This window comes from Pseudophryne corroboree, chromosome 6, assembly GCF_028390025.1.
Source record: "Pseudophryne corroboree isolate aPseCor3 chromosome 6, aPseCor3.hap2, whole genome shotgun sequence".
Lineage (NCBI taxonomy): Eukaryota > Metazoa > Chordata > Amphibia > Anura > Myobatrachidae > Pseudophryne > Pseudophryne corroboree.
The window spans coordinates 39,601,110-39,627,742 of NC_086449.1; the positions used below are offsets into that span (position 1 = coordinate 39,601,110).

The window sequence follows — 26,633 nt, forward strand, 5'->3', positions numbered from 1 at the left end:
CTGGGTACCAGGCTCTTCTTGGTCAATCCGGAACCACGAGTATCGTTCTTACTCCTCGCCTTCTTATTATTCTCAGTACCTTTGGTATGAGAGGCAGAGGGGGGGAACACATAAAACGACTGGTACACCCATGGTGTTACCAGAGCGTCCACAGCTATCGCCTGAAGGTCCCTTGACCTGGCGCAATATCTTTTATAGCTTTTTGTTGAGGCGGGACGCCTTCATGTCCACCTGTGGTCTTTCCCAATAGTGTACAATCCTTTGGAAGACTTCTGGATGAAGTCCCCACACTCTCGGGTGGAAGTCGTGTCTGCTGAGAAGATCTGCTTCCCAGTTGTCCACTCCGGGAATGAACACTGCTGACAGTGCTAACACATGATTTTCCGCCCATCGGAGAATCCTTGTGGCTTCTGCCATCGCCAACCTGCTTCTTGTGCCGCCCTGTTGGTTTACATGGGCGACTGCCGTGATGTTGCCTGACTGGATCAGGACCGGCTGGTTTTGAAGCAGAGGCCTTGCCTGACTCAGGGCATTGTAAATGGCCCTCTGTTCCAGAATATTTATGTAGGGAAGTCACCTGACTTGACCAAAGTCCCTGGAAGTTTCTTCCCTGTGTGACTGCCCCCCAGCCTCAAAGGCTGGCATCCATGGTCACTAGGACCAAGTCCTGTATGTCGAACCTGCGGCCCTCTTGAAGATGGGCACTCTGCAGCCACTACAGTAGAGATACCCTGGTCCTTGGAGACAGGGTTATCAACCTAAGGCATCTGAAGATGCGACCCGGACCACTTGTCTAACAGGTCCCCCTGAAAAGTTCTTGCATGGAACCTGCCGAATGGGATTGCTTCGTAGGAAGCTATAATTTTTCCCAGGACTCGCGTGCAATGATGCACCGATAACTGTTTTGGCTTCAGGAGGTCTCTGACTAGAGATGACAGCTCCTTGGCTTTCTCCTCCGGGAGAAACACTTATTTCTGGTCTGTGTCCAGAACCATCCCCAAGAACAGTAGACGTGTCGTAGGAACCAGCTGTGACTCTGGACTGTTTAGAATCCAACCGTGCTGTTGTAGCACTTTCCAAAATAGTGCTACCCCGACTAGCAACTGCTCCTTGGACCTCGCCCTTATAAGGAGATTGTCCAAGTACGGGATAATTAAAACTCCCCTTTTTCGAAGGAGTATCATCATTCCGGCCATTACCTTGGTAACACCCTCGGTGCCATGTACAGTCCAAACGGCAGAGTCTGGACTTGGTAATGGTAATCCTGTACCACAAATCTGAGGTACTCCTGACGAGGATAGTAAATAGGGACATGCAGGTAAGCATCCTTGATGTCCCGGGATACCATGTAATCCCCCTCGTCCAGGATTGCAATAACCGCCCTGAGCGATTCCATCTTGAACTTGAATTGCATGTGTTCAAGGATTTTAAATATAAAGAAGGGTCACACCGAACCATGCGGTTTCGGTACCCCAAACCGTGTGGAATAGTAACCCCGTCCTTGTTGAAGTAGGGGCACCTTAAGTATTACCTGCTGGGAATACAGCTTATTAATTGCCTCTAGCACAGCCTCCCTGCCTGAGGGAGTTGTCGGCAAGGCATATTTGAGGAAACGGCGGGGGGAAGACATCTCGAATTCCAGCTTGTACCCCTGAAATACTACTTGAATGAAACAGGGATCCACCTGTGAGCGAGCCCACTGATCGCTGACATTTTTGAGACGGCCCCCCACCGTACCTGGCTACACCTGTGGAGCCCCCGCGTCATGCTGTGGACTCAGAGGAAGCGAGAGAAGAATTATGATTCTGGGAACAGGCTGACTGGTGCAGCTTTTTCCCTCTTCCCTTGTCTTTGTACAGAAAGGAAGCGCCTTTGACCCGCTTGCTTTTCTGAAGCCGAAAGGACTGTACCTGATAATACAGTGCTTTCTTAGTCTGTGAGGAAAACTGAGGTAAAAATATTTCTTCCCAGCTGTTGCTGCGGATACGAGGTCCAAGAGACCATCCCCAAATAATTCCTCACTCTTATAAGGCAGAATCTCTATGCGCCTTTTAAGGTCAGCATCACCTGTCCAGTGACAGGTCTCTAATACCCTCCTGACAGAATGGACATTACATTCATTTTGGATGCCAGCCGGCAAAATATCCCTCTGTGCATCCCTCATATATAAGACGACGTCTTTAATATGTTCTCATGTTAGCAAACTAGTATGTTTGACAGGGTCACCGACCACGCTGCAGCAGCACGCTCTGCAGGTTTCAGTCTAGTACCTGAGTGTGTAAATACAGACTTCAGGATAGCCTCCTGCTTTTTATCAACAGGTACCTTCAAAGTGTCCGTTCCTAAAACGGCAGTGCCACCTATTTTGACAACCGTGTGAGCGCCTTATCCACCCTAGGGGATATCTCCCAGCGTAACTTATCCTCTGGCGGGAAAAGGTACGCCATCAGTAACTTTTTAGAAATTAACAGTTTCTTATCAGGGGGAACCCACGCTTTTCACACACTTCATTCATTCATCTGATGGGGGAACAAAACACTGCCTGCTTTTTCTCCCCAAACATAAAAACCCATTTTTAGAGGTTAATGTCAGAAATGTGTAACACATTTTTTTTTTTTTTTTATTGCCGGGATCAAGTCACGGATGTTCCTAGTGGATTGTGTATATGTCTCAACCTTGTCGACACTGGAGTCAGACTCCGTGTCGGCATCTGTGTCTGCCATCTGAATGAGCGGGCGTTTTTGAGCCCCTGATGGCCTTTGAGACGCCTGGGCAGGCACGGGCTGAGAAGCCGGCTGTCCCACAGCTGTTACGTCATCCACCCTTTTATGTAAGGAGTTGACACTGTCGGTTAATACCTTTTACCTAACCATCCACTCTGGTGTCGGCCCCACAGGGGGCGACATCACATTTATCGGCATCTGCTCCGTCACTATATAAGCCTCCTCCTCAAACATGTCGACACAGCTGTACCGACACACCGCACACACACAGGGAATGCTCTGACTGAGGACAGGACCCACAAAGCCCTTTGGGGAGACAGAGAGAGAGTATGCCAGCACACACCAGAGCGCTATATAATGAGGGGATTAACACTATAACTGAGTGAATTTTCCCCCATAGCTGCTTGTATATACAATATTGCGCCTAAATTTAGTGCCCCCCCTCTCTTTTTAACCCTTTGAGCCTGAAAACTACAGGGGAGAGCCTGGGGAGCTTTCTTCCAGCTGCACTGTGAAGAGAAAATGGCGCCAGTGTGTCTGAGGGAGATAGCTCCGCCCCTTTTCCACGGCCTATTCTCCCGCTTTTTTCTGGATTCTGGCAGGGGTATTTACCACATATATAGCCTCTGGGGCTATATATTGTGGTATTTTTGCCAGCCAAGGTGTTTTTATTGCTGCTCAGGGCGCCCCCCCCCCAAGCGCCCTGCACCCTCAGTGACCGGAGTGTGAAGTGTGTATGAGGAGCAATGGCGCACAGCTGCAGTGCTGTGCGCTACCTTGGTGAAGACTGATGTCTTCTGCCGCCGTTTTTCCGGACCTCTTCTTGCTTCTGGCTCTGTAAGGGGGACGGCGGCGCGGCTCCGGGACCGAACACCAAGGACTGGGCCTGCGGTCGATCCCTCTGGAGCTAATGGTGTCCAGTAGCCTAAGAAGCCCAATCCGGCTGCAAGCAGGCGAGTTCGCTTCTTCTCCCCTTAGTCCCTCGCTGCAGTGAGCCTGTTGACAGCAGGTCTCACTGAAAATAAAAAACCTAAATCTATACTTTCTTTCTAAGGGCTCAGGAGAGCCCCTAGTGTGCATCCAACCCCGGCCGGGCACAAAATCTAACTGAGGCTTGGAGGAGGGTCATAGTGGGAGGAGCCAGTGCACACCAGGTAGTCATAAATCTTTCTAGAGTGCCCAGCCTCCTTCGGAGCCCGCTATACCCCATGGTCCTTACGGAGTTCCCAGCATCTACTAGGACGTCAGAGAAATATATATATATATATATATATATATATATATATATATATATAGATAGATTATAATATATATATATATATATTATATATATATATATATATATATATAATCTCCAATTCAGCCGGCACTCATCAGCAGTAATAGGCCCGGTGTCCTAATCCAAAATCATGTATATATCACCAGGGGAGGATAAATAGAGGCACTCAGGAGGCAGGTCAGCAGGTACATAGACAGGTCATGTTATCTAATGTGAACATGACCTACCTATGCACCTGCTAACCTGCCTCCTGAGTGCCACTATTTATCCTCCCTTGGTGATGTCACGTGTGTGTGTGTTGTGTGTGTGTGTATATATATATATATATATATATATATATATATATATATATATGTATATATCATACTTGCCTACCTGACCCTCTGCATGCGGGAGAAAACGCTCTGTTCCTGGACTTTCCTGGTAATGTATGATTGCCATCACCTGTGGTGAAACATCTTTCTTATCAATTACCTAGCTCACCACAGGTGATGGCAATCATACATTACCAGGAAAGTCCAGGAACAGAGCATTTTCTCCCTCATGGAGAGGGTCAGGTAGGCAAGTATGATATATATTTACTTGGATATTACTGTATCAGAGCTAATGACGCAGCACAGTCAGTGTCCCATACCCATACTACCCTTCCACAGTCCGTGCAGCAGCGGCAGCCAGCCCAGGAGACGAGACAGCTCTCACGGTGCAGGCTGATACATATGTGTCGCTCCCCTTGTGGCCACCAGATGGCGCCAGGATCACACCCGCCGTTGTGACTGCCACACTTCCGCATGTACATCACACGTCCCGGTGCCTCTGCCAGTTCCTTCCGCTACAACTTCCTACCTGAGTGAGGGCAGCATCTAGCATCAACCATGGGAGGTGTGTGCTACAGGTCTGGGTGACTGACATGGACAAAGAGGAGACCCCTGGAGCCCAGGTCAGTGCTGGGCATGGGGGGGATGTGATACAGTCAGTGCTGGGCATGGGGTTGTGTGATACAGTCAGTGTCAGTGCTGGGCATGGGGTTGTGTGATACAGTCAGTGTCAGTGCTGGGCATGGGAGGGGGGGTGATACAGTAAGTGCCAGCATGTGGAAGGGGGTGATACAGTCAGTGCTGGGCATGGGGTGTGTGATACAGTCAGTGTCAGTGCTGGGCATGGGGTTGTGTGATACAGTCAGTGTCAGTGTCGGGCATGGGTGGTGTGATACAGTCAGTGTCGGGCATGGGTGGTGTGATACAGTCAGTGTCAGTGCCAGCATGGGGGGGTGATACAGTCAGTGTCAGTGCTGGGCATGGGGTTGTGTGATACAGTCAGTGTCAGTGCTGGGCATGGGGGTGTGTGATACAGTCAGTGTCAGTGCTGGGCATGGGGTTGTGTGATACAGTCAGTGTCAGTGCTGGGCATGGGGTTGTGTGATACAGTCAGTGTCAGTGCTGGGCATGGGGGGGGGGTGATACAGTCAGTGTCAGTGCTGGGCATGGGGTTGTGTGATACAGTCAGTGTCGGGCATGGGTGGTGTGATACAGTCAGTGTCAGTGCCAGCATGGGGGGGGGGATACAGTCAGTGTCCGTGCTGGGCATGGGGGTGTGTGATACAGTCAGTGTTAGTGCTGGGCATGGGGGGGGGGGGTGATACAGTCAGTGTCAGTGCTGGGCATGGGGGGTGTGATACAGTAAGTGCCAGCATGTGGAAGGGGGGGGGGGGGGGTGATACAATCAGTGCTGGGCATGGGGGTGTGTGATACAGTCAGTGTCAGTGCTGGGCATGGGGGTGTGTGATACAGTCAGTGTCTGTGCTGGGCATGGGGGTGTGTGATACAGTCAGTGTCAGTGCTGGGCATGGGGGTGTGTGATACAGTCAGTGTCAGTGCTGGGCAATGGGGTGTGTGATACAGTCAGTGTCAGTGCTGGGCAATGGGGTGTGTGAAACAGTCAGTGTCAATGCTGGGCATGGGGGGGGGGGTGATACAGTCAGTGTCAGTGCTGGGCATGGGGGGTGTGATACAGTAAGTGCCAGCATGTGGAAGGGAAGGGGGGGGGGGTGATACAATCAGTGCTGGGCATGGGGGTGTGTGATACAGTCAGTGTCAGTGCTGGGCATGGGGGTGTGTGATACAGTCAGTGTCAGTGCTGGGCATGGGGGTGTGTGATACAGTCAGTGTCAGTGCTGGGCATGGGGGTGTGTGATACAGTCAGTGTCAGTGTCGGGCATGGGTGGTGTGATACAGTCAGTGTCAGTGTCGGGCATGGGTGGTGTGATACAGTCAGTGTCAGTGCCGGGCATGGGGGGGGGGGGGGTGATACAGTCAGTGCTGGGCATGGGGTTGTGTGATACAGTCAGTGTCAGTGCTGGGCATGGGGTTGTGTGATACAGTCAGTGTCGGGCATGGGTGGTGTGATACAGTCAGTGTCAGTGCCAACATGGGGGGGGGGATGCAGTCAGTGTCCGTGCTGGGCATGGGGGGGTGTGATACAGTCAGTGTCAGTGCTGGGCATGGGGTTGTGTGATACAGTCAGTGTCGGGCATGGGTGGTGTGATACAGTCAGTGTCAGTGCCAGCATGGGGGGGGGGGATGCAGTCAGTGTCCGTGCTGGGCATGGGGGGGTGTGATACAGTCAGTGTCAGTGCTGGGCATGGGGGGGGGGGGGGGGGGGGTGATACAGTCAGTGTCAGTGCTGGGCATGGGGGGGGGGGGGTGATACAGTAAGTGCCAGCATGTGGAAGGGGGGGGTGATACAATCAGTGCTGGGCATGGGGGTGTGTGATACAGTCAGTGTCAGTGCTGGGCATGGGGGTGTGTGATACAGTCAGTGTCAGTGCTGGGCAATGGGGTGTGTGATACAGTCAGTGTCAGTGCTGGGCAATGGGGTGTGTGATACAGTCAGTGTCAGTGCTGGGCATGGGGGGGGTGTGATACAGTAAGTGCCAGCATGTGGAAGGGGGGGGGGGGGGGGGTGATACAATCAGTGATGGGCAAGGTGGCGGTGTGATACAGTCAGTGTCAGTGCTGGATATGGGGGTGTGTGATACAGTCAGTGTCAGTGCTGGGCATGGGGGGGGGGGGGGGGGGTGATACAGTAAGTGCCAGCATGTGGAAGGGCGGGGGGGGGGGGGGGCGGTGTCGGGCATGGGTGGTGTGATACAGTCAGTGTCAGTGCCAGCGTGGGGGGTGGGGGGGGGTTGATACAGTCATTGTCAGTGCTGGGCACGAGGGGAGTGGTCATGGTGATACAGTCAGTGCTGGGCATGAGGGTGTGCGATACAGTAAGTGCCAGCATGTGGAAGGAGGGGGGGGGGGGGGGTGATACAGTCAGTGTCGGGCATGGGTGGTGTGATACAGTCAGTGTCAGTGCCAGCATGGTGGGGGGTGATACAGTCAGTGTCAGGCATGGGAGGTGTGATACAGTCAGTGTCAGTGCCAACATGGGGGCGGGGGGAGGTGTGTGAAACAGTCCATGTCGGGCATGGGGGGGGGGGTTTGATGCAGTCAGTGCCAGCATAGGGGGTGTGTGATACAGTCAGTGTCAGTGCCAGCATAGGGTGTGTGTGATACAGTCAGTGTCAGTGCCAGCATAGGGGGTGTGTGATACAGTCAGTGCCAGCATAGGGGGGGTGTGATACAGTCAGTGTCAGTGCCAGCATAGGGTGTGTGTGATACAGTCAGTGTCAGTGCCAGCATAGGGGGGGGGTGATACAGTCAGTGTCAGTGCCAGCATAGGAGGTGTGTGATACAGTCAGTGTCAGTGCCAGCATAGGGGGTGTGTGATACAGTCAGTGTCAGTGCCAGCATAGGGGGTGTGTGATACAGTCAGTGTCAGTGTCAGACATAGGGGAGGTGATACAATCAGTGTCAGACACAGGGGAGGTGATGCAGTCACTGTCAGTGCTGATTTTCCCTGTCATGTCACACAGGTCCGGGCGTGGCTCCGGGTGGCGCAGACACATGTCCTGGATAATCTGTGTGAGGAGAGCGGGGGCAGAGCGGCTCCAGAGATCTGTGACGGCATAGTGAAATGTCTCCGGACGCTGTGCCCACAGCTGCCTCTCAGCTACAGGTACTCCCAGTTACACTCCTACAGCGCATCAGTCCCATCATTAGTCCTAGAGGTGTACCGTCCTAGTGGTGCAGCGTCCTCGGCAATAGTCCTACAGGTGTAATGTCCTTAGTAAGTGCAGTATACCCAATAACGGTCATGCATTACTCTAGTGGCTCCAATAACGGTCCTAGAGGTACATAATGCCTATCATTAGTCCTAGAGGTGCAGGGTCCCCATGCAGCGGTCCTGGAGGTAATGTGGGTATTTTGGTGGCTATCCCTAGACGTCAGGTCATGGAGTATACGCACGGGGCTGGCTGCTTCCTGCACTGTAATGTGATTGGTCAGTGATCTGCATTCTCTCATCTCCCCCTCTCACCCAGTTTCACCCCAGTATCGCAGCTCCTCGCCCTCCAGCGCTCCCCCTGCGTCTCCCTCTTGGGCTGGGACACAGAGCAGTTCCAGCGATGGAGCCTCGAGGGGTCGGAGCAGATGACGGGAACAGACCCCATCCTGCCAAGAGCCCATCTCCTCCTGGTCGGATACATATCGGACTACCTCCAAGGGGGCAATATAGTGCATGATGGGAACTTGTATATCAGAGACGCCAGTGGCTGTGTAACGTGTGAGGTAAGACTGGTGCGCACCCTCGGCTTTGTATATACTGTAGTATACAGATCTATCCATAGAGCTCATGGTGGATGCAAACACTAGCCACCTAACACCCACTGGCCACAATAGAGCTTCTTTAGTAACGCACACAACCAATTAGACGTCACCTTTCATTAGTCTGACTACTCTAAGAAGACATCTGATTGGTTGCTATGGGTTACAGCACATTATTGCTCTCCGCACCAGCCACAGTGACTAATAATTACTGCTATGCACACAGTTGCCATTAGATGGCAGTAATACCCAGCGCTAACTGTGGCAACTAAATCATTGTCTTTTCTTGCAGATGGTGCAGTTTGATCTGTCTTTGCTGGGGTCCCTGGTTCTTTTTCCGTGCTGGTCTTACATTCCCACACAGCACGGAGGGGGCTATGTGGAGGTGCTATCGCCCCCTATCCCTATTACCCCATCTGTGGTCAGGCAAGAAGTGCCAGGTCCTGCCAGTGTCACATCCGTTAATCCAGAATGTGCTTCTCAGCTCCTAGGGAACAGGTAATAGGAGATGTAATCTCGGTGTCCTCTGCCGCCTTCTCCTATCCAGCTGTTTTCCTTTCCTTTTATTGCCTTTCCCATTTCTACATCATCTTCCGCTGTCCTCGTTTGCTCCCTACATACCCCTTCTACCTTTCCTGGGTTCCCCCTTCCCCTTCTGCCTTTCCCGGATCCCCCTTCCCTTTCTGCCTTTCCCGGATCCCCCTGTCCCTTCTGCCTTTCCCGGATCCCCCTGTCCCTTCTGCCTTTCCCGGATCCCCCTGTCCCTTCTGCCTTTCCCGGATCCCCCTGTCCCTTCTGCCTTTCCCGGATCCCCCCTGTCCCTTCTGCCTTTCCCGGATCCCCCCTGTCCCTTCTGCCTTTCCCGGATCTCCCTGTCCCTTCTGCCTTTCCCAGATCCCCCTGCCCCTTCTGCCTTTCCCGGTTCTCCCTGCCCCTTCTGCCTTTCCTGGTTCTCCCTGCCCCTTCTGCCTTTCCTGGTTCTCCCTGCCCCTTCTGCCTTTCCTGGTTCTCCCTGCCCCTTCTGCCTTTCCTGGTTCTCCCTGCCCCTTCTGCCTTTCCTGGTTCTCCCTGCCCCTTCTGCCTTTCCCAGATCCCCCTGCCCCTTCTGCCTTTCCTGGTTCTCCCTGCCCCTTCTGCCTTTCCTGGATCCCACTGCCCCTTCTACCTTTTCCGGTTCCCCCTGCCCCTTCTGCCTTTCCCGGATCCACCTGCCCCTTCTGACTTTCCCGGTTCTCCCTGCTCCTTCTGCCTTTCCCGTATCTCCCTGTCCCTTCTGCCTTTCCTGGTTCTCCCTGCCCCTTCTGCCTTTCCCGGTTCCCGCTGCTCCTTCTACCTTTTCCGGTTCCCCCTGCCCCTTCTGCCTTTCCCAGATCCACCTGCCCCTTCTGCCTTTCCCGGTTCTCCCTGCTCCTTCTGCCTTTCCCGGATCCCTCTGCCCCTTCTGCCTTTCCCGGTTCCCCCTGCTCCTTCTGCCTTTCCTGGTTCCCCCCTGCCCCTTCTGCCTTTCCCGGTTCCCGCTGCTCCTTCTGCCTTTCCCGGTTCCCACTACTCATTCTGCCTTTCCCGGTTCCCCCTGCTCCTTCTGCCTTTCCCGGTTCATTGCCCACTCTTGCCTCCTTTTCCGACTCTCCAATTTCTGCTTTCTCATACGTCCTAGAGGATGCTGGGGATGCTTCAAGAACCATGGGGTATAGACTGGATCCGCAGGAGACATGGGCACATTAAGACTTTAAAAGTGGTGTGAACTGGCTCCTCCCTCTATGCCCCTCCTCCAGACTCCAGTTAGATTCTGTGCCCAGAGAGATTGGTCACGGACTGAGGAGCTCTCCTGAGTTTCTTGGAAAAGACTTTCTGTTAGGTTTTTTATTTTCAGGGAGTACTGCTGGCAACAGGCTCCCTGCATCGTGGGACTGAGGGGAGAGAAGCAGCCCTACTTCTCTGAGTTCAAAGGCTCTGCTTCTTAGGCTACTGGACACCATTAGCTCCAGAGGGTCTGATCACTTGGTACGCCTAGCTGCTCGTTCCCGGAGCCGCGCCGTCACCCCCTTTGCAGAGCCAGAAGAAAGAAGCCGGGTGAGTAAAGGAAGAACAGAAGACTTCAGTGACGGCAGAAGATTTTGTGATTCTGAGGTATCGCGCTGCGCGCCACTGCTCCTACACACAAGCGGCACTACAAGGGTGATCAGATCAAAACTGGCAAAAGAGATATTAAGTGCCTGGGCACCTAATACAGACCCCCGCCAGTATAAATATATAGGAAATAGCGGGGCTTAAGCGCGCCATTAAGGGGGCGTGGCTTAGCCCTCACAGCTCGATCCAGCGCCATTTTCTCCTCAAAAACGCTGGCCCTGCCAATAAGCACTGCTGAACAGGTCACAGTGAAAAACGGGGGGGGGGGGGGGCACAGTTGTTTAGTACAATATGTATTATGAATATGGTGTAAATAGAGCTGGTAAAACGTCTGCTGTGTTTCCCTGACAGAAAGTACTGGGTCTATTCCTTACAGTCGGCATGTCTGAGGCTGAGGGCTCTGCCACAAACGGCTATGGGAATGTCTGATGGTACTTGGTTCATGTATATAAGTGTCAACATGTCAGTAGATGTATGCTTTCCAATGAGAAAACTATATGGGAGACACAGGCGTGTGTGTGGGTGTCCCTGTCGGCACCGACTAATCTGACTGGGTAAAAAAAAAATTGACATGATAATGTGATGCATTTCAGAAATCTATACCTGTGTATATGTGTGTGTATATATATATATATATATATATATATATATATATATATATATATATATATATGGTACGGCTGCATAGATCTGTGACTCGAACACAGACGTAGTGGAGGGCGTAATATTAATAATATTTCTCTGACGTCCTAGTGGATGCTGGGAACTCCGTAAGGACCATGGGGAATAGCGGCTCCGCAGGAGACTGGGCACAAAAGTAAAAGCTTTAGGACTACCTGGTGTGCACTGGCTCCTCCCCCTATGACCCTCCTCCAAGCCTCAGTTAGATTTTTGTGCCCGGCCGAGAAGGGTGCACACTAGGGGCTCTCCTGAGCTTCTTAGTGAAAGTTTAGTTTTAGGTTTTTTATTTTCAGTGAGACCTGCTAGCAAAAGGCTCACTGCATCGAGGGACTAAGGGGAGAAGAAGCGAACTCACCTGCGTGCAGAGTGGATTGGGCTTCTTAGGCTACTGGACATTAGCTCCAGAGGGACGATCACAGGCCCAGCCTCGGAGCTCGGTCCCAGAGCCGCGCCGCCGGCCCCCTTACAGAGCCAGAAGCAAGAAGAGGTCCGGAAAAATCGGCGGCAGAAGACATCAGTCTTCAACAAGGTAGCGCACAGCACTGCAGCTGTGCGCCATTGTTACTCAGGCACACTTCACACTTCGGTCACTGAGGGTGCAGGGCGCTAGGGGGGGGCGCCCTGAGCAGCAATGTAAACACCTTGGCTGGCATAAATACACCACATATAACCCCCAGGGCTATATGGATGTATTTTAACCCCTGCCAGAACTCACCAAAAAAGCGGGAGAAAAGGCCGCCGAGAAGGGGGCGGAGCCTATCTCCTCAGCACACGGGCGCCATTTTCCATCACAGCTCCGCTGGAAGGACGTCTCCCTGACTCTCCCCTGCAGTCCTGCACTACAGAAAAGGGTAAAAAAGAGAGGGGGGCACTAATTTGGCGCAGTTTTGATACTAACAGCAGCTATAAAGGAAAAGCACATTTTATAGTGGTATTCCTGTCTATATATAGCGCTCTGGTGTATGCTGGCATACTCTCCCTCTGTCTCCCCAAAGGCTAGTGGGGTCCTGTCCTCTATCAGAGCATTCCCTGTGTGTGTGCTGTGTGTCGGTACGATTGTGTCGACATGTTTGAGGAGGAAAATGAGATGGAGGCGGAGCAATTGCCTATTATAGAGTTGTCACCCCCTAGGGAGTCGACACCTGAGTGGATGAGCTTATGGAAGGAATTGCGTGACAGTGTCAGCTCTTTACGACAGACAGTTGACGACATGAGACAGCCGGCTACTCAGCTTGTGCCTGTCCAGGGGTCTCAAACGCCATCAGGGGCTTTAAAACGCCCGTTACCTCAAATGGCAGACACAGACACGGATACTGACTCCAGTGTCGATGATGAGGAGACAAACGTGACTTCCACTAGGGCCACACGTTACATGATTGAAGCAATGAAAAATGTATTGCATATCTCTGATAATACAAGTACCACTAAAAAGGGTATTATGTTTGGTGAGAAAAAACTGCCTGTAGTTTTTCCTGTATCCGAGGAATTAAATGAAGTGTGTGATGAGGCGTGGGTTTCCCCCGATAAAAAACGGATAATTCCTAAAAGGTTATTAGCATCGTACCCTTTCCCGCCAGAGGATAGGGCACGTTGGGAAACACCCCCTAGGGTGGATAAAGCGCTCACACGTTTGTCTAAACAGGTAGCACTACCCTCTCCTGATACGGCCGCCCTTAAGGAACCTGCCGATAGAAAGCTGGAGAATATCCTAAAATGTATATACACTCACACGGGTGTTATACTGCGACCAGCAATCGCCTCAGCCTGGATGTGCAGTGCTGGGGTGGCGTGGTCGGATTCCCTGACTGAAAATATTGATACCCTAGATAGGGACAGTATATTACTGACTATAGAGCATTTGAAGGATGCATTTCTATATATGCGTGATGCACAGAGGGATATTTGCCGACTGGCATCAAGAGTTAGCGCGCTGTCCATTTCTGCAAGAAGAGGTTTATGGACGCGGCAGTGGTCAGGTGATGCGGATTCTAAAAGGCACATGGAAGTATTGCCTTATAAGGGGGAGGAGTTATTTGGGGTAGGTCTATCAGACCTGGTAGCCACGGCAACTGCTGGAAAATCCACATTTTTACCCCAGGTAGCTTCTCAACCTAAGAAGACACCGTATTATCAGGCGCAGTCCTTTCGGCCCCATAAGGGTAAGCGGGCAAAAGGCGCCTCATTTCTGCCCCGTGGCAGAGGGAGAGGAAAAAGGCTGCAACAAACAGCCAGTTCCCAGGAACAAAAGCCCTCTCCCACCTCCGCAAAGTCCTCAGCATGACGCTGGGGCTTTACAAGCGGACTCAGGCACGGTGGGGGCCCGTCTCAAGAAGTTCAGTGCGCAGTGTGCCCACTCGCAAGTGGACCCCTGGTTCCTTCAGGTGGTATCTCAGGGGTACAAATTGGAATTCGAGACGTCTCCCCCTCGCCGTTTTCTAAAGTCTGCTTTACCGACGTCTCCCTCAGACAGGGAGGCAGTATTGGAAGCCATTCACAAGCTGTATTCCCAGCAGGTGATAATCAAGGTACCCCTCCTACAACAGGGAAAGGGGTACTATTCCACACTATTTGTGGTACCGAAGCCGGACGGCTCGGTGAGACCAATTTTAAACCTAAAATCCTTGAACACTTACATACAAAGGTTCAAATTCAAGATGGAGTCACTCAGAGCAGTGATTGCAAACCTGGAAGAAGGGGACTATATGGTGTCTCTGGACATCAAAGATGCTTACCTACATGTCCCAATTTACCCTTCTCACCAAGGGTACCTCAGGTTTGTGGTACAGAACTGTCACTATCAGTTTCAAACGCTGCCGTTTGGATTGTCCACGGCACCCCGGGTCTTTACCAAGGTAATGGCCGAAATGATGATACTCCTTCGAAAGAAGGGAGTTTTAGTTATCCCCTACTTGGACGATCTCCTGATAAGGGCAAGATCCAGGGAACAGTTGGAAGTCGGAGTAGCACTATCTCAGATAGTGCTGCGCCAGCACGGTTGGATTCTCAATATTCCGAAATCGCAGCTGATCCCGACGACACGACTTCTATTTCTAGGGATGATCCTGGACACATTCCAGAAAAAGGTGTTTCTCCCGGAGGAGAAAGCCAGGGAGTTATCCGAACTAGTCAGAAATCTCCTAAAACCAGGCCAAGTCTCAGTGCATCAATGCACAAGGGTCCTGGGAAAGATGGTGGCTTCTTGCGAAGCAATCCCATTCGGCAGATTCCACGCAAGAACCTTCCAGTGGGATCTGCTAGACAAATGGTCCGGGTCGCATCTTCAGATGCATCAGCGGATAATCTTGTCACCAAGGACAAGGGTGTCTCTCCTGTGGTGGTTGCAGAGTGCTCATCTTCTAGAGGGCCGCAGATTCGGCATTCAGGACTGGGTCCTGGTGACCACGGATGCCAGCCTGAGAGGCTGGGGAGCAGTCACACAGGGAAGAAATTTCCAGGGCTTGTGGTCAAGCCTGGAGACATCACTTCACATAAATATCTTGGAGCTAAGGGCCATCTACAATGCTCTAAGCCTAGCAAGACCTCTGCTTCAAGGTCAGCCGGTGCTGATCCAGTCAGACAACATCACGGCAGTCGCCCACGTAAACAGACAGGGCGGCACAAGAAGCAGGAGGGCAATGACAGAAGTTGCAAGGATTCTTCGCTGGGCGGAAAATCATGTGATAGCACTGTCAGCAGTGTTCATTCCGGGAGTGGACAACTGGGAAGCAGACTTCCTCAGCAGACACGACCTCCACCCGGGGGAGTGGGGACTTCACCCAGAAGTCTTCCACATGATTGTGAACCGTTGGGAAAAACCAAAGGTGGACATGATGGCGTCCCGCCTCAACAAAAAACTAGACAGGTATTGCGCCAGGTCAAGGGACCCTCAGGCAATAGCTGTGGACGCTCTGGTAACACCGTGGGTGTACCAGTCAGTGTATGTGTTCCCTCCTCTGCCTCTCATACCCAAGGTACTGAGAATCATAAGAAGGAGAGGAGTAAGGACTATACTCGTGGCTCCGGATTGGCCAAGAAGGACTTGGTACCCGGAACTTCAAGAGATGCTCACAGAGGACCCGTGGCCTCTACCTCTAAGAAAGGACCTGCTCCAGCAGGGACCCTGTCTGTTCCAAGACTTACCGCGGCTGCGTTTGACGGCATGGCGGTTGAACGCCGGATCCTGAAGGAAAAAGGCATTCCGGATGAAGTCATCCCTACCCTGATCAAAGCCAGGAAGGATGTAACCGTACAGCATTATCACCGTATTTGGCGTAAATATGTTGCGTGGTGCGAGGCCAGGAAGGCCCCTACAGAGGAATTTCAACTGGGTCGTTTCCTGCATTTCCTGCAAACAGGACTGTCTATGGGCCTAAAATTAGGGTCCATTAAGGTTCAAATTTCGGCCCTGTCGATTTTCTTCCAGAAAGAACTGGCTTCAGTTCCTGAAGTTCAGACGTTTGTCAAGGGGGTGCTGCATATACAGCCTCCTTTTGTGCCTCCAGTGGCACCTTGGGATCTCAATGTAGTTTTGGGGTTCCTAAAATCACATTGGTTTGAACCACTCTCCACTGTGGACTTAAAATATCTCACATGGAAAGTGGTAATGCTGTTAGCCCTGGCTTCAGCCAGGCGTGTCTCAGAATTGGCGGCTTTATCCTATAAAAGCCCTTACCTGATTTTTCATACGGACAGGGCAGAATTGAGGACTCGTCCTCAATTTCTCCCTAAGGTGGTTTCAGCGTTTCACTTGAACCAGCCTATTGTGGTACCTGCGGCTACTAGGGACTTGGAGGACTCCAAGTTGCTGGACGTAGTCAGGGCCCTGAAAATATATGTTTCCAGGACGGCTGGAGTCAGAAAATCTGACTCGCTGTTTATCCTGTATGCACCCAACAAGCTGGGTGCTCCTGCTTCTAAGCAGACTATTGCTCGTTGGATTTGTAGCACAATTCAGCTTGCACATTCTGTGGCAGGCCTGCCACAGCCAAAATCTGTAAAAGCCCATTCCACAAGGAAGGTGGGCTCATCTTGGGCGGCTGCCCGAGGGGTCTCGGCTATACAACTTTGCCTAGCAGCTACTTGGTCAGGGGCAAACACGTTTGCTAAATTCTACAAATTTGATACCCTGGCTGAGGAGGACCTGGAGTTCTCTCATTCGGTGCTGCAGAGTCATCCTCACTCTCACGCCCGTTTGGGAGCTTTGGTATAATCCCCATGGTCCTTACGGAGTTCCCAGCATCCACTAGGACGTCAGAGAAAATAAGAATTTACTTACCGATAATTCTATTTCTCGTAGTCCGTAGTGGATGCTGGGCGCCCATCCCAAGTGCGGATTGTCTGCAATACTTGTACATAGTTATTGTTACAAAAATCAGGTTATTGTTGTGAGCCATCTTTTCAGAGGCTCCTCTGTTATCATGCTGTTAACTGGGTTCAGATCACAGGTTGTACGGTGTGATTGGTGTGGCTGGTATGAGTCTTACCCGGGATTCATGAATCCTTCCTTATTGTGTACGCTCGTCCGGGCACAGAATCCTAACTGAGGCTTGGAGGAGGGTCATAGGGGGAGGAGCCAGTGCACACCAGGTAGTCCTAAAGCTTTTACTTTTGTGCCCAGTCTCCTGCGGAGCCGCTATTCCCCATGGTCCTTACGGAGTTCCCAGCATCCACTACGGACTACGAGAAATAGAATTACCGGTGAGTAAATTCTTATTATTTCCCTCAGACCCCTCGGGGTCGCAAGAATGTTATTTTGCCCAGTTACTACTCCCTGATATCGACACGAATACTATTTCTTATGTCGACCATGATGTTCCCTGTTCAGATCCACAAAATCGGCATTCAGTACATGTTTCATACGCATTAGGAACGTATTAACGTCACTAAGGACCCTGATGTTCCTGACAAAAATATCTATGTGAGATATATTTATACAGATATTTGTGTGTATACGTGTATTCATATTACAATTTCTAATGAATGCTGAAGTAAAGTTATTCCTTCTCATGTGCTGGTCGCTCTATTGATAAAGCTCTAGGTCAGCCGTGACAAGATGATCTCAAATCCTCACGAGGAGTCCGAGTGTTTATTCTTTTCCCGTCGTGGATAGAATAAAGTGAGAGTCAAACCCTGATCTGCACGGGGCCCTGTCACAAAGCATTGTATACAGGAAGTTAAGTGATATTTTAATTATATGCTTTGATGATATTTGCATTACATATGCAGGGGGAAGTGCTTGTATTCAGAAATGGTCGGTTACCTTGGCATCCGATATAATTACCCTGGGGAGAGATGGGATACTCCTTAAGTTGGGTCTTATCTAGAACATTGCAGCATACTGCCGTGCGACTACAAGAGGTATGGGACTCTTGGGTTCGCGGGCCAATTCCATGGCGGTCTCGGCTAGGAGGGCGTTGTGGATTCACCAATGGAATGCTGAGGCTGACTCCAAGAAGTACTGGAGTATCTTCCCTATGAAGGTGAAACCTAGTTTGGGGATGGCTTTGTTAAGTTGATCTCGGCAGATACCACTGGTAAGTCTACCTTCTTGAGCTATGTTCCCTCACAACGGTTGGTGACGCATTTTTTATAGGATGCAGTCATTTTGACCGGTTGGATACCGTTTTTTCCCCTTCTTTGCAGGTAGAAGAAGGTGAAAAGGTAAGAGGTCAGCAGCCTTTTCAAGTTCGCAGAAGCACAAATCGTCCTCTGTTTCTACCACATCCACCGCATGTCGCTGGGTCTATCTTGCGGGAGCCCACACCGGTGGGAACACGTCTAATACTCTTCAGTCAGTCCTGGAATGGACATGGACCAGTGAGTTAAGATTAGAGTCCAAAGGGGGACATACTGGAGTTTCCAGATGATTCCCCTCACTGATTTTTCAAATAGATCTTACCGATTCTCCTCTGGACGGGGAGGTAGTATGCGACGCCATACAAGAATTAGGTCAGGATCAGGACATTGTCCTGCTGTCCCTGTCACACAAAAAAAAAAAAAAAAAAAAGCTGTTATTCAAGCTTTTTCGTGCTTCTGAGCCCGGACAGCTCGGTCAGAACAATCACAAAAAAGATTTCTACTTAAGAAGTTGAACTACAAGATGGAATCTCTCAGGGCAGGGATCTCCAATCTGTAAAAGAAGAAAGAGGGGTTTTTTTTTTTTTTTTAAATAGAGTAATTTTTTATTCAACAGCTTATTAAAGATACAGACATTTCAGTGTATGCTGGGAAGCACAATTAGAGTTACACGATATTCAGAGTCATACGTTTTTCCAAGGGTATACATATACGAATGACATTCCCCGTATTGCTCTTCCCGTGCTGTCTTCCCACAATATACATATTTTCTGAAGTCTGTAAACAAATCATGATTCCCATACTTATCATTTTAGATATTTTCTCCCCAAACCTTTATTGTAATTACCCCGTCTAGTAGGCTTTATATAGCCCACAACCCCACTACCCCCAAACAGAACCCTCTAAAACAAACTCAAGCCTAATCAAGCCAATGTGTGCATGGTGCGGTGTGGCAGCTAGATAGTTAAACAACTACGTTAAAGGGGAGGTAAAGGCTCGGCCCAGCGCCCCAGGGCCCAATTAACGCTCCGCAGCGGAAGCCGGTGCCCTCTAAATCTGAAGGGCAAGGGAGGAGTATGTGGAATTGATCCAGGGAGACCATATCTTCTCGTATTTGGTAAGGGCATTATATTTCATATATACATAGCGTTCTTTTAGTAGGGTATCGTTTACCAAACTTTTGAAAGCAGGTATCGTGGGAGGACGCGGGGCCATCCATGTCCGCGCAATACACACCTTTGCAAGAGCGCACACACTGCGGGCATACATGCTTTCCCATCGGGACCCTGAGTCAGAATCGCCCACCCCCAAAATACAAAATCTCGGGGTCAGCAAACCTCTCGGTATCCCCGTATGTTCCAGAATCGACCCGACCCCAGCCCAGAACACCTGCAGCAACGGGCATTCCCATACGAGGTGCCAGAATGTGCCTCCGGCAGCCCCGCACTTGGGGCAAACATCAGCACTATCAGACCTAAATCTGGCCAGCCTACTCGGCGTCATGTATGATCTATGCAGAATGAAAAGCTGTATCTGCTGAAACCGCAGCGATTTGGTAACCTGGCTCGGATTGCCCAGAGCGCCCTCCCAGTCTTCCCCGTCTATGGGACCCAAGTCACACTCCCAGTTCTCCCGAAGATTCGAGAGCGGGTCTGCATGTATTGTTTGAAGAAGGTATGAGTAGGTGAAGGAAATCGCCTTGACTCGACCCAGTGAATGTAGAAATGTTTTTATGGGGAAGGGGAGGAGCGCCGGGGGAGAATCTCCGAATTGCGCCTGCAAGGCGTGTCTGAGCTGTAAAAATCTGTATAAGTGATAGTTCGGGAGTCCAAACTCCTCCTTTAATTGCTGAAACGATTTCAATGAACCATCACTATATAACTGGGACAGTGAGACTATCGAATATGGAGCCCGCACCTCCCCGCCCTCTAGAGACCCCAGTTCGCTAAGCAATGTGGATTGCCATAGGGGAGTGTCCGGGTCCATACCCTCGTACCCAAGCAGGCCCTTCAATGCTAGCCATATTTTCATAGCCTGAAAGACAATAGGAGGTGAGAATCTAGAAGGGTTTCCCCCCACCAGGACCTGTGTCGGGGAAAGATCCGGGTAATAGCACCGAAGGAATGCCCAACCCAGTCCAGTCCCCTCCTCGAAGCCACATACCGATATGTGATAGCTGAGCAGCATAGTAATACAGTTGGAAGTGGGGCAAGGCCAAGCCGCCGTCCCTTTTTTGTCTGGTAAGGGTGGTTAATTTTATTCTAGATCTTTTATTGGCCCATATCAAGGACGTCAGGACACTATTTAATTTCCTGAAGAAGGCTGGAAAGATGTATACAGGGGACTGCAAGAGAACATACAATAGTTTAGGCAAAACTACCATTTTAATGAGGCCGACCCTGCCCGTCATTGTCAGCGGAAGCTTACACCAAGCTCTCGATTTGCGCACTACTGTCTGTACAAGAGGGTCAAGGTTTAAGGGCACAAAGTCTGATGGGTCGTTGGTAATTAGGATCCCGAGGTACTTAAACTGGACTGTCCAACACAGCGGTAGGGATATTTTCGGAACCTGGGGGAGGGAGCCTATAATGGGCATAATAAACGATTTGGACCAGTTTATGCGGAGACCCGAATACCCACCAAAGGTCTCAATGACCCGCAACGCAGTGGGCATCTCCACCGCGTAGTCTCGAAGGAATAACAGCAAGTCATCCACATAAAGGGCTATTTTATCAGTGCAGGAACCCGTATCTATTCCCCCAATGTCCGGGTGCGATCTGATCAAGCAAGCCAGGGGCTCTATGGCTATGGCAAACAGGGCAGGAGAGAGGGGGCATCCCTGTCTGGTGCCCCGTGTCAAAGGGAAGGAGGAGGAAATGTAGCCGTTCACCAGGACCCTGGCACGTGGATTCTGGTATAGCAATTTGATCCATTGTATAAAGTTTGGGCCAAAGCCCATGTTCCTCACGACTCCCCACAGGTAAGGCCACTCAACGCTGTCAAATGCCTTGGCTGCATCCAGTGAGACCACAGCCGCGTCCGAGGGGAAGTCATGAGGAGCCTGCAAAATAGTGTACAGCCTGCGCAGATTAATGGATGTGGATTTCCCAGGCATGAAGCCGGTTTGATCCGGATGAATTATAGATTCAATTACTAGGTTGAGCCGGACCGCAAGAATTTTCGCCAGGATCTTGGCATCGGTGGGGATAAGGGAGATCGGCCTGTAGGACTCCAACAGCTTGGGGTCCTTACCAGGTTTTGGAAGCATTATGAGAATCGCCTCGGACATTGAGGGAGGAAGGCTGTTAGCGGCAAACATATCAACATACGTGTCAAGCAGCTGAGGACCAAAGAACTCAATGTATTGTTTATATAGTTCCGTGGGAATACCGTCACTACCCGGGGATTTACCACTAGGAGACACCGCCACCGCCGACGTCACCTCCTCCAGGGTCAGAGGCGCGTCCAAGGCGTCCCTAGCCTCAGGGGAGAGTTTGGAAAGGGGAATATTTGTCAGGTATAGGTCTAAGTCCTCCGTTGAACATGTCAGTCGACTATCATATACCTCCCTAAAGTAGCTGAGGAACATCTGTGCGATGTCAGGGGTGTTATCTACCGTGGAGCCGTCGGAGTCAAGCAGCTGCGCTATCGTGGTCCCAGGTCGGTCATAATGCACTAAGTGGGCCATCAAACTACCTGGTCTGTCCGCCTGCATATAGATGTTAGTGGCCCTAAACAAGAGGGAACGTGCATTTTTGTCTGAAAGGTGAGCCAGCCAGGCCTCCTGAGCCACCAGCCAGCGGGTTTTCAGCGCAGGGGTACCCTCAGTCAGGTATCGCGTCTCCAGATCCCTACACTCAGTCTCAAGCTGTCTTTCCGTCGCCCTGCGAGCCACCTTGCAGGCAGCAATTTTGCCAATCAATGTACCTCGCAAATACGCTTTGAATGCATCCCAAACAACCGGGGCCGGGGCCGTTCCCGCATTATCCGCAAAAAATCCCTCCCATGTGGGCGCTAAATCCGGGCAATCACCCAGCTGGGCCAGCCATGATGGATGCAGCCGCCAATATGACTGTCCCCTCTGACATTCCCCATCTATTGACAGCACCAGGGGTGAATGATCGGACACCCCCCGTGCTTCGTAACGGACATCCGTCACGCCAGGCAGAAGCCCAGGCGAGACCAGGGCCAGGTCGATTCTGGAAAAAGAGCCATGTGTACCTGAATAACAGGAGTATTGCCGAAGATTAGGATTCCGAATCCTCCAGGCGTCTACCCACTGCATACTATCTAGAAAGTCTGCGAATTTAGATCTAGATGAAATTAAGCCGCCCCTTGATCCCGAGGAGCCCTCCATCTATCCAAAGAGGCATCCAACACAGTGTTGAAGTCCCCCAGGCAGATGACAGGGGTGTGGGGGGAGGAGGCAACAAATGAGGCGGCCTTTTGCAGGACATCATATGAAAACGGGGGGGGAACATACACAGACAATAGGAAAAAATTACGTGAAAACAGTTTACATTCTATGAACACGTATCTACCGTGTGGATCTGTATTTACCCTGATCATCTCAAACTGAACAGTCCTCTTTATCATTACCGACACCCCTCGGGAATAAGAGGAGTGCGAGGAATGATACGCCCACCCCACCCAAGGCCTACGGAGCGACAACAGCCTATTTCCCTCCAAGTGGGTTTCGCTTAAACAAATGATATCCGGGCCATATTTCTTGATCATTTTAAATACTAAGGATCGCTTAACTTTGTTGTTGATGCCCCGGACATTCCACGCCAGCATTTTTAAGGGAGGCATGTCGGCCAAGTTATCAACAGGGGCACAACACTCCTAGCAACCGCCCGTCCACCCAGCGCTCCGCTCACGTAATCATGTCGTCCGCAGGCCCCGGACCCCAAGCCGAACCCCAGAAAACAGTGCAACCCCACCACACCCTCTGAATAACAAGTATATAGGCTTCGTACATTCAAAACACATAACAGAAAAACTGCTGAGAGGCCAACAGCGGCCCCCAAACATCCCCCCACCCCGTATACCTCCCCGAACTGTGGCATACCCATATCCCTAACCAAACTTTAGCCCTGGAGATCCCAAAGCCTACGGCAACACTGTACCAGGCGTACAGATCAAAACAACCCCAATACCAAAACCTTTATGCGTTTATATGTTTATAACACTTCTCAGCAAAGTCCAGAACCACTAAACGAGAGGAAGCTCCCTGGACTTATACTTGCGGAATGTGGGCCCATAGAGGAGGGCGACCCGATGTCAGTCTGGAGCCAGCTGGCGGACCCCCGGAGCATATCTGTCCAACCAGGAAGCCGCCTCCCTGGGCGAGCTGAAGAATTTGGTCTCCCCGTCCGCCACCACACGCAACCTGGAGGGAAACAGCATCGAGTAGGATAGATTCAGGTCACGAAGGCGTCGCTTAATGGGAAGAAACTGGGCCCGGTCTTTTTGAACGTCCGCTGCAAAGTCCGGAAATGCCGACACCCAGATTCCATTCCGGATCAGGGGGCCCTTCACGCGTCCCAGGCGCAGGACAGAGTCCCGGTCCTTGTAGTGCAGGAATTTTGCTATAAAAGTTCGTGGTGGGGCGCCTGGGGGTAAAGGCCGGAAGGGCACGCGGTGAGCCCGCTCCACTGCAAACTGAGAGGTAAAGGATTCAGCACCGTATACCTCTTTTAGCCAGGACTCCAAGAAATCTTCGTGGTGTGCCCCCTCTTCCTTTTCGGGGAGGCCAACGAACCTCACGTTATTTCTGCGGAGTCTGCCCTCCATGTCCAGGAGTTTGGTTTGCATTGTTGTGACTTGTTGTGTAACTGCAGACACCGATCGTTGCAAAGGGCCGCTGAGGTCTTCCAAGTTGGAGACCCTTGTCTCCGTTTCGCCCACCCTCTCCCGCACTCGTTGGACGTCCTGTCGCAGCAGTGACGAATCACACTGCACCCTCTCCATCTTGTCTGACAGACGCTGTTCACTGGCCGCTATGGCCTCCAGGACCTGCTGGATGGAAGGAGCAGATGGCTGTGTATTCGCCCCTGAGTCGGCCCCGGCCGAGGGATCCATTCTGGCGGGGGGAGAGCTTAGGAGATGACTGCGTCGACTGGGTTGCAGGCTGTCGAGCAAACTTCTCCAGTTTAGCCGCGGCCGCACTCTGGCCGCCCCTCACCATCGTATCAAGGCCTAGCAATACTCAGAGTCCCGATATTCAGTGTCAAGATGTATAGCAGTGGGTGGTAAATGCAGTATCCGCAGCACGCCAGGCACTGGGATAGCCAGCTGTTATATTGAAGGGAGAAGGGGGATCAGAGGAGTCCAGTGGTATAAATAAATATGTCCAGTGTAAGGTATTCTAACAGCATAAGCAATAGGCAGGGCAGCTGGGACCAGTACTAATCCTCCAGCCCAGTACAATCTTCTCCCAACCTGCACTCTGCTGTGAGGAGAGACACAGGGAGCTGTAAGTGAAATAAAATGGCCGCCCAGCACACAGACTTCCCCTTCTTCCCTCCCTGCACCAGCCTTCAGGGGAGCAGGATCATTTATGTGTGGAGCCCTGGGGGTGCAGAAGTGGGGTGCCGCGTTCCTCCGGTGCCACTGGCCGCTGTGGCCGCCTCGGGTGCGCGATCGTGTGCGCGCGCGCACGCGCCCGGCGGAGCTCCAAAATTGAGGCCGGGGACTGAATTGTGACCTAGGCCCGGAGTCCGGGCGGCCGCTGGCGCGAGCCGGGGACACTCACACGGGTCCACAACGGTGCCTGCCGCCTCCCCAGTGTCGCCAGACAGGAGAGGAGTCCAGAGAAGACCACAAAAAGGAGCCCCAGGATCGATACAGGATTAATATCCAGGGAGCTCCTCGATCCTGCTGCCTAGTCCCTTGCCGCCGTGGCCACGCCCCCAAGAAAGAGGGTTTAAGTGCGGTTTCTTCCGCATTAAGCTTACCTGGGTTTGGTATTCAGGATTGTCATTGCCATTTCACCGGAGTGATGGCAGTATGATGGTTTTCCTTCAATAGTAAGAGCCATTATTATTCTGTACTGGGACGCTCTCCTGACTACGGCGAGGTCAAGAAACAAGTGGTACAAATCGTTGTTTTCTCTCTGACAGTTCTTCAACACAGTGGTTGGCTCCTGAACTTGCCAGAATCACTGTGGATCCCAATGACACGGATGTCGGAGTTGGGAATAAGGTTAGGTACAGAACTGTTGAGAGTTTGGTTTTTCCAGTGGAACGAGATCTGAGGATCCAGAGTCGGATCAAATTTGCAACAGTGTAAATCCATCAATACGTTGATGAAGAAGTTTGTTACAGCCTACGAGGCCATTCGGTGAGCAGGTTAAATGCCAGAGTGGTTTTAGCGGGACCAGTTGGACATGTGGTCCGGGTCTAACCTGCACATGCACCGGAAAGTAATCCTATGTTCCAGAACCAGAATATCTCTCCTGTGGTGGCTGCACAGTTCTCACCTCCTAGAGGGACGAAGGTTCGGGATCCAGGATTAGATCCTGGTGTCCATGGATACAAGTCTCCGAGGCTGGGGAGCAGTCTTTCCAGGGGAAGAATTTTCCAGGGAAAAAGGTCAAGCCGGGAAGCTTGTCTGCAATAAGCATTCTGGAATTAAGGGCTATTTACAATGGCTGTCTGCAAGCGGAACAGCTTCTTCGCGATCTGCCCGTCTTAATTCAGTCGGACAACTTAGCAGCGGCGTAAGTAAACCGCTAGGGCGGAACGAAGAACAAAGCAGCAATGGCAGAAGCAACAAGAGTTTTCCGCTGGGCGGAAAGGCATGTACGCGATCTACTAACGGTCTTAATTCCGGGTGTAGACAACTGGGAATCAGACTTCCTCAGCAGACACGATCTCCATCCAGGAGAGTGGGGTCTTCATCAAGTGGTTTTCACAAAAGTGACAAGTCTTTGGGGAATTCCTCAAATAGACATGATGGCGTCTCGCCTCAACAAGAAGCTTCAGAGATATGGTCCCAGGTCATGGGACCCTCAAGCAATAGCAATGGACGCCCTGGTGACACCGTGGGTGTTTTCAGTCGGTCTATGTGTTCCCTCCATTTCCACTGTTTCCGAAGGGATAAAGATCATAAGAAGAACAAAGGTTCAGGCGATCTTCATTGTTCCGGAGGGGCCAAGGAGGGCTTGCTATCCAGATCTTCAAGAATTACTCATCGAAGATCCCTGGCCTCTTCCTCTACGAGAGGACCTGTTACAGCAAGGGCCGTGCGTGTATCAAGACTTACCGCGGCTGCGTTTGACGGCATGGCGATTGAATGCCATATCCTAGCCCGAAAGGGTTTTCCCAGTGGAGTCATTCCCACACTGCTTCAGGCTAAAAAAGAAGTAACGGCGATGCTTTCCCACCGTATTTGGAGGAAATATATGTGTTGGTGTGAATCCAGGATAGCTCCAACGAAAATATTTCAGATGGGGCGGTTGCGCCTGCGCCATTTTTTGCAAGCAGGTGTGGATGCGGATCTAAAGTTTGGCTCCATTAGTGTACATATTTCGGC

The 26,633-nt window shown here is 51.4% G+C and overlaps 1 protein-coding gene across 2 annotated transcripts in view; it reads left to right on the plus strand.

Annotated features, from left to right (window-relative positions):
- The first annotated feature begins 4,655 nt into the window (after positions 1-4,655).
- CTC1 (CST telomere replication complex component 1) overlaps positions 4,656-26,633 on the plus strand; it is a 32,582-nt gene continuing 10,604 nt past the window's right edge. Inside the window, exons 1-4 of one of the 2 annotated variants that reach the window (XM_063930881.1) lie at positions 4,656-4,939; positions 7,919-8,061; positions 8,426-8,672; positions 9,001-9,206. In XM_063930881.1, coding sequence (XP_063786951.1) covers positions 4,910-4,939; positions 7,919-8,061; positions 8,426-8,672; positions 9,001-9,206 — 626 coding nt within the window. In that variant the 5' untranslated portion in view covers positions 4,656-4,909. The remainder of the gene's footprint in view (positions 4,940-7,918; positions 8,062-8,425; positions 8,673-9,000; positions 9,207-26,633) is intronic. The other variant, XM_063930880.1, reaches the window with a different exon arrangement.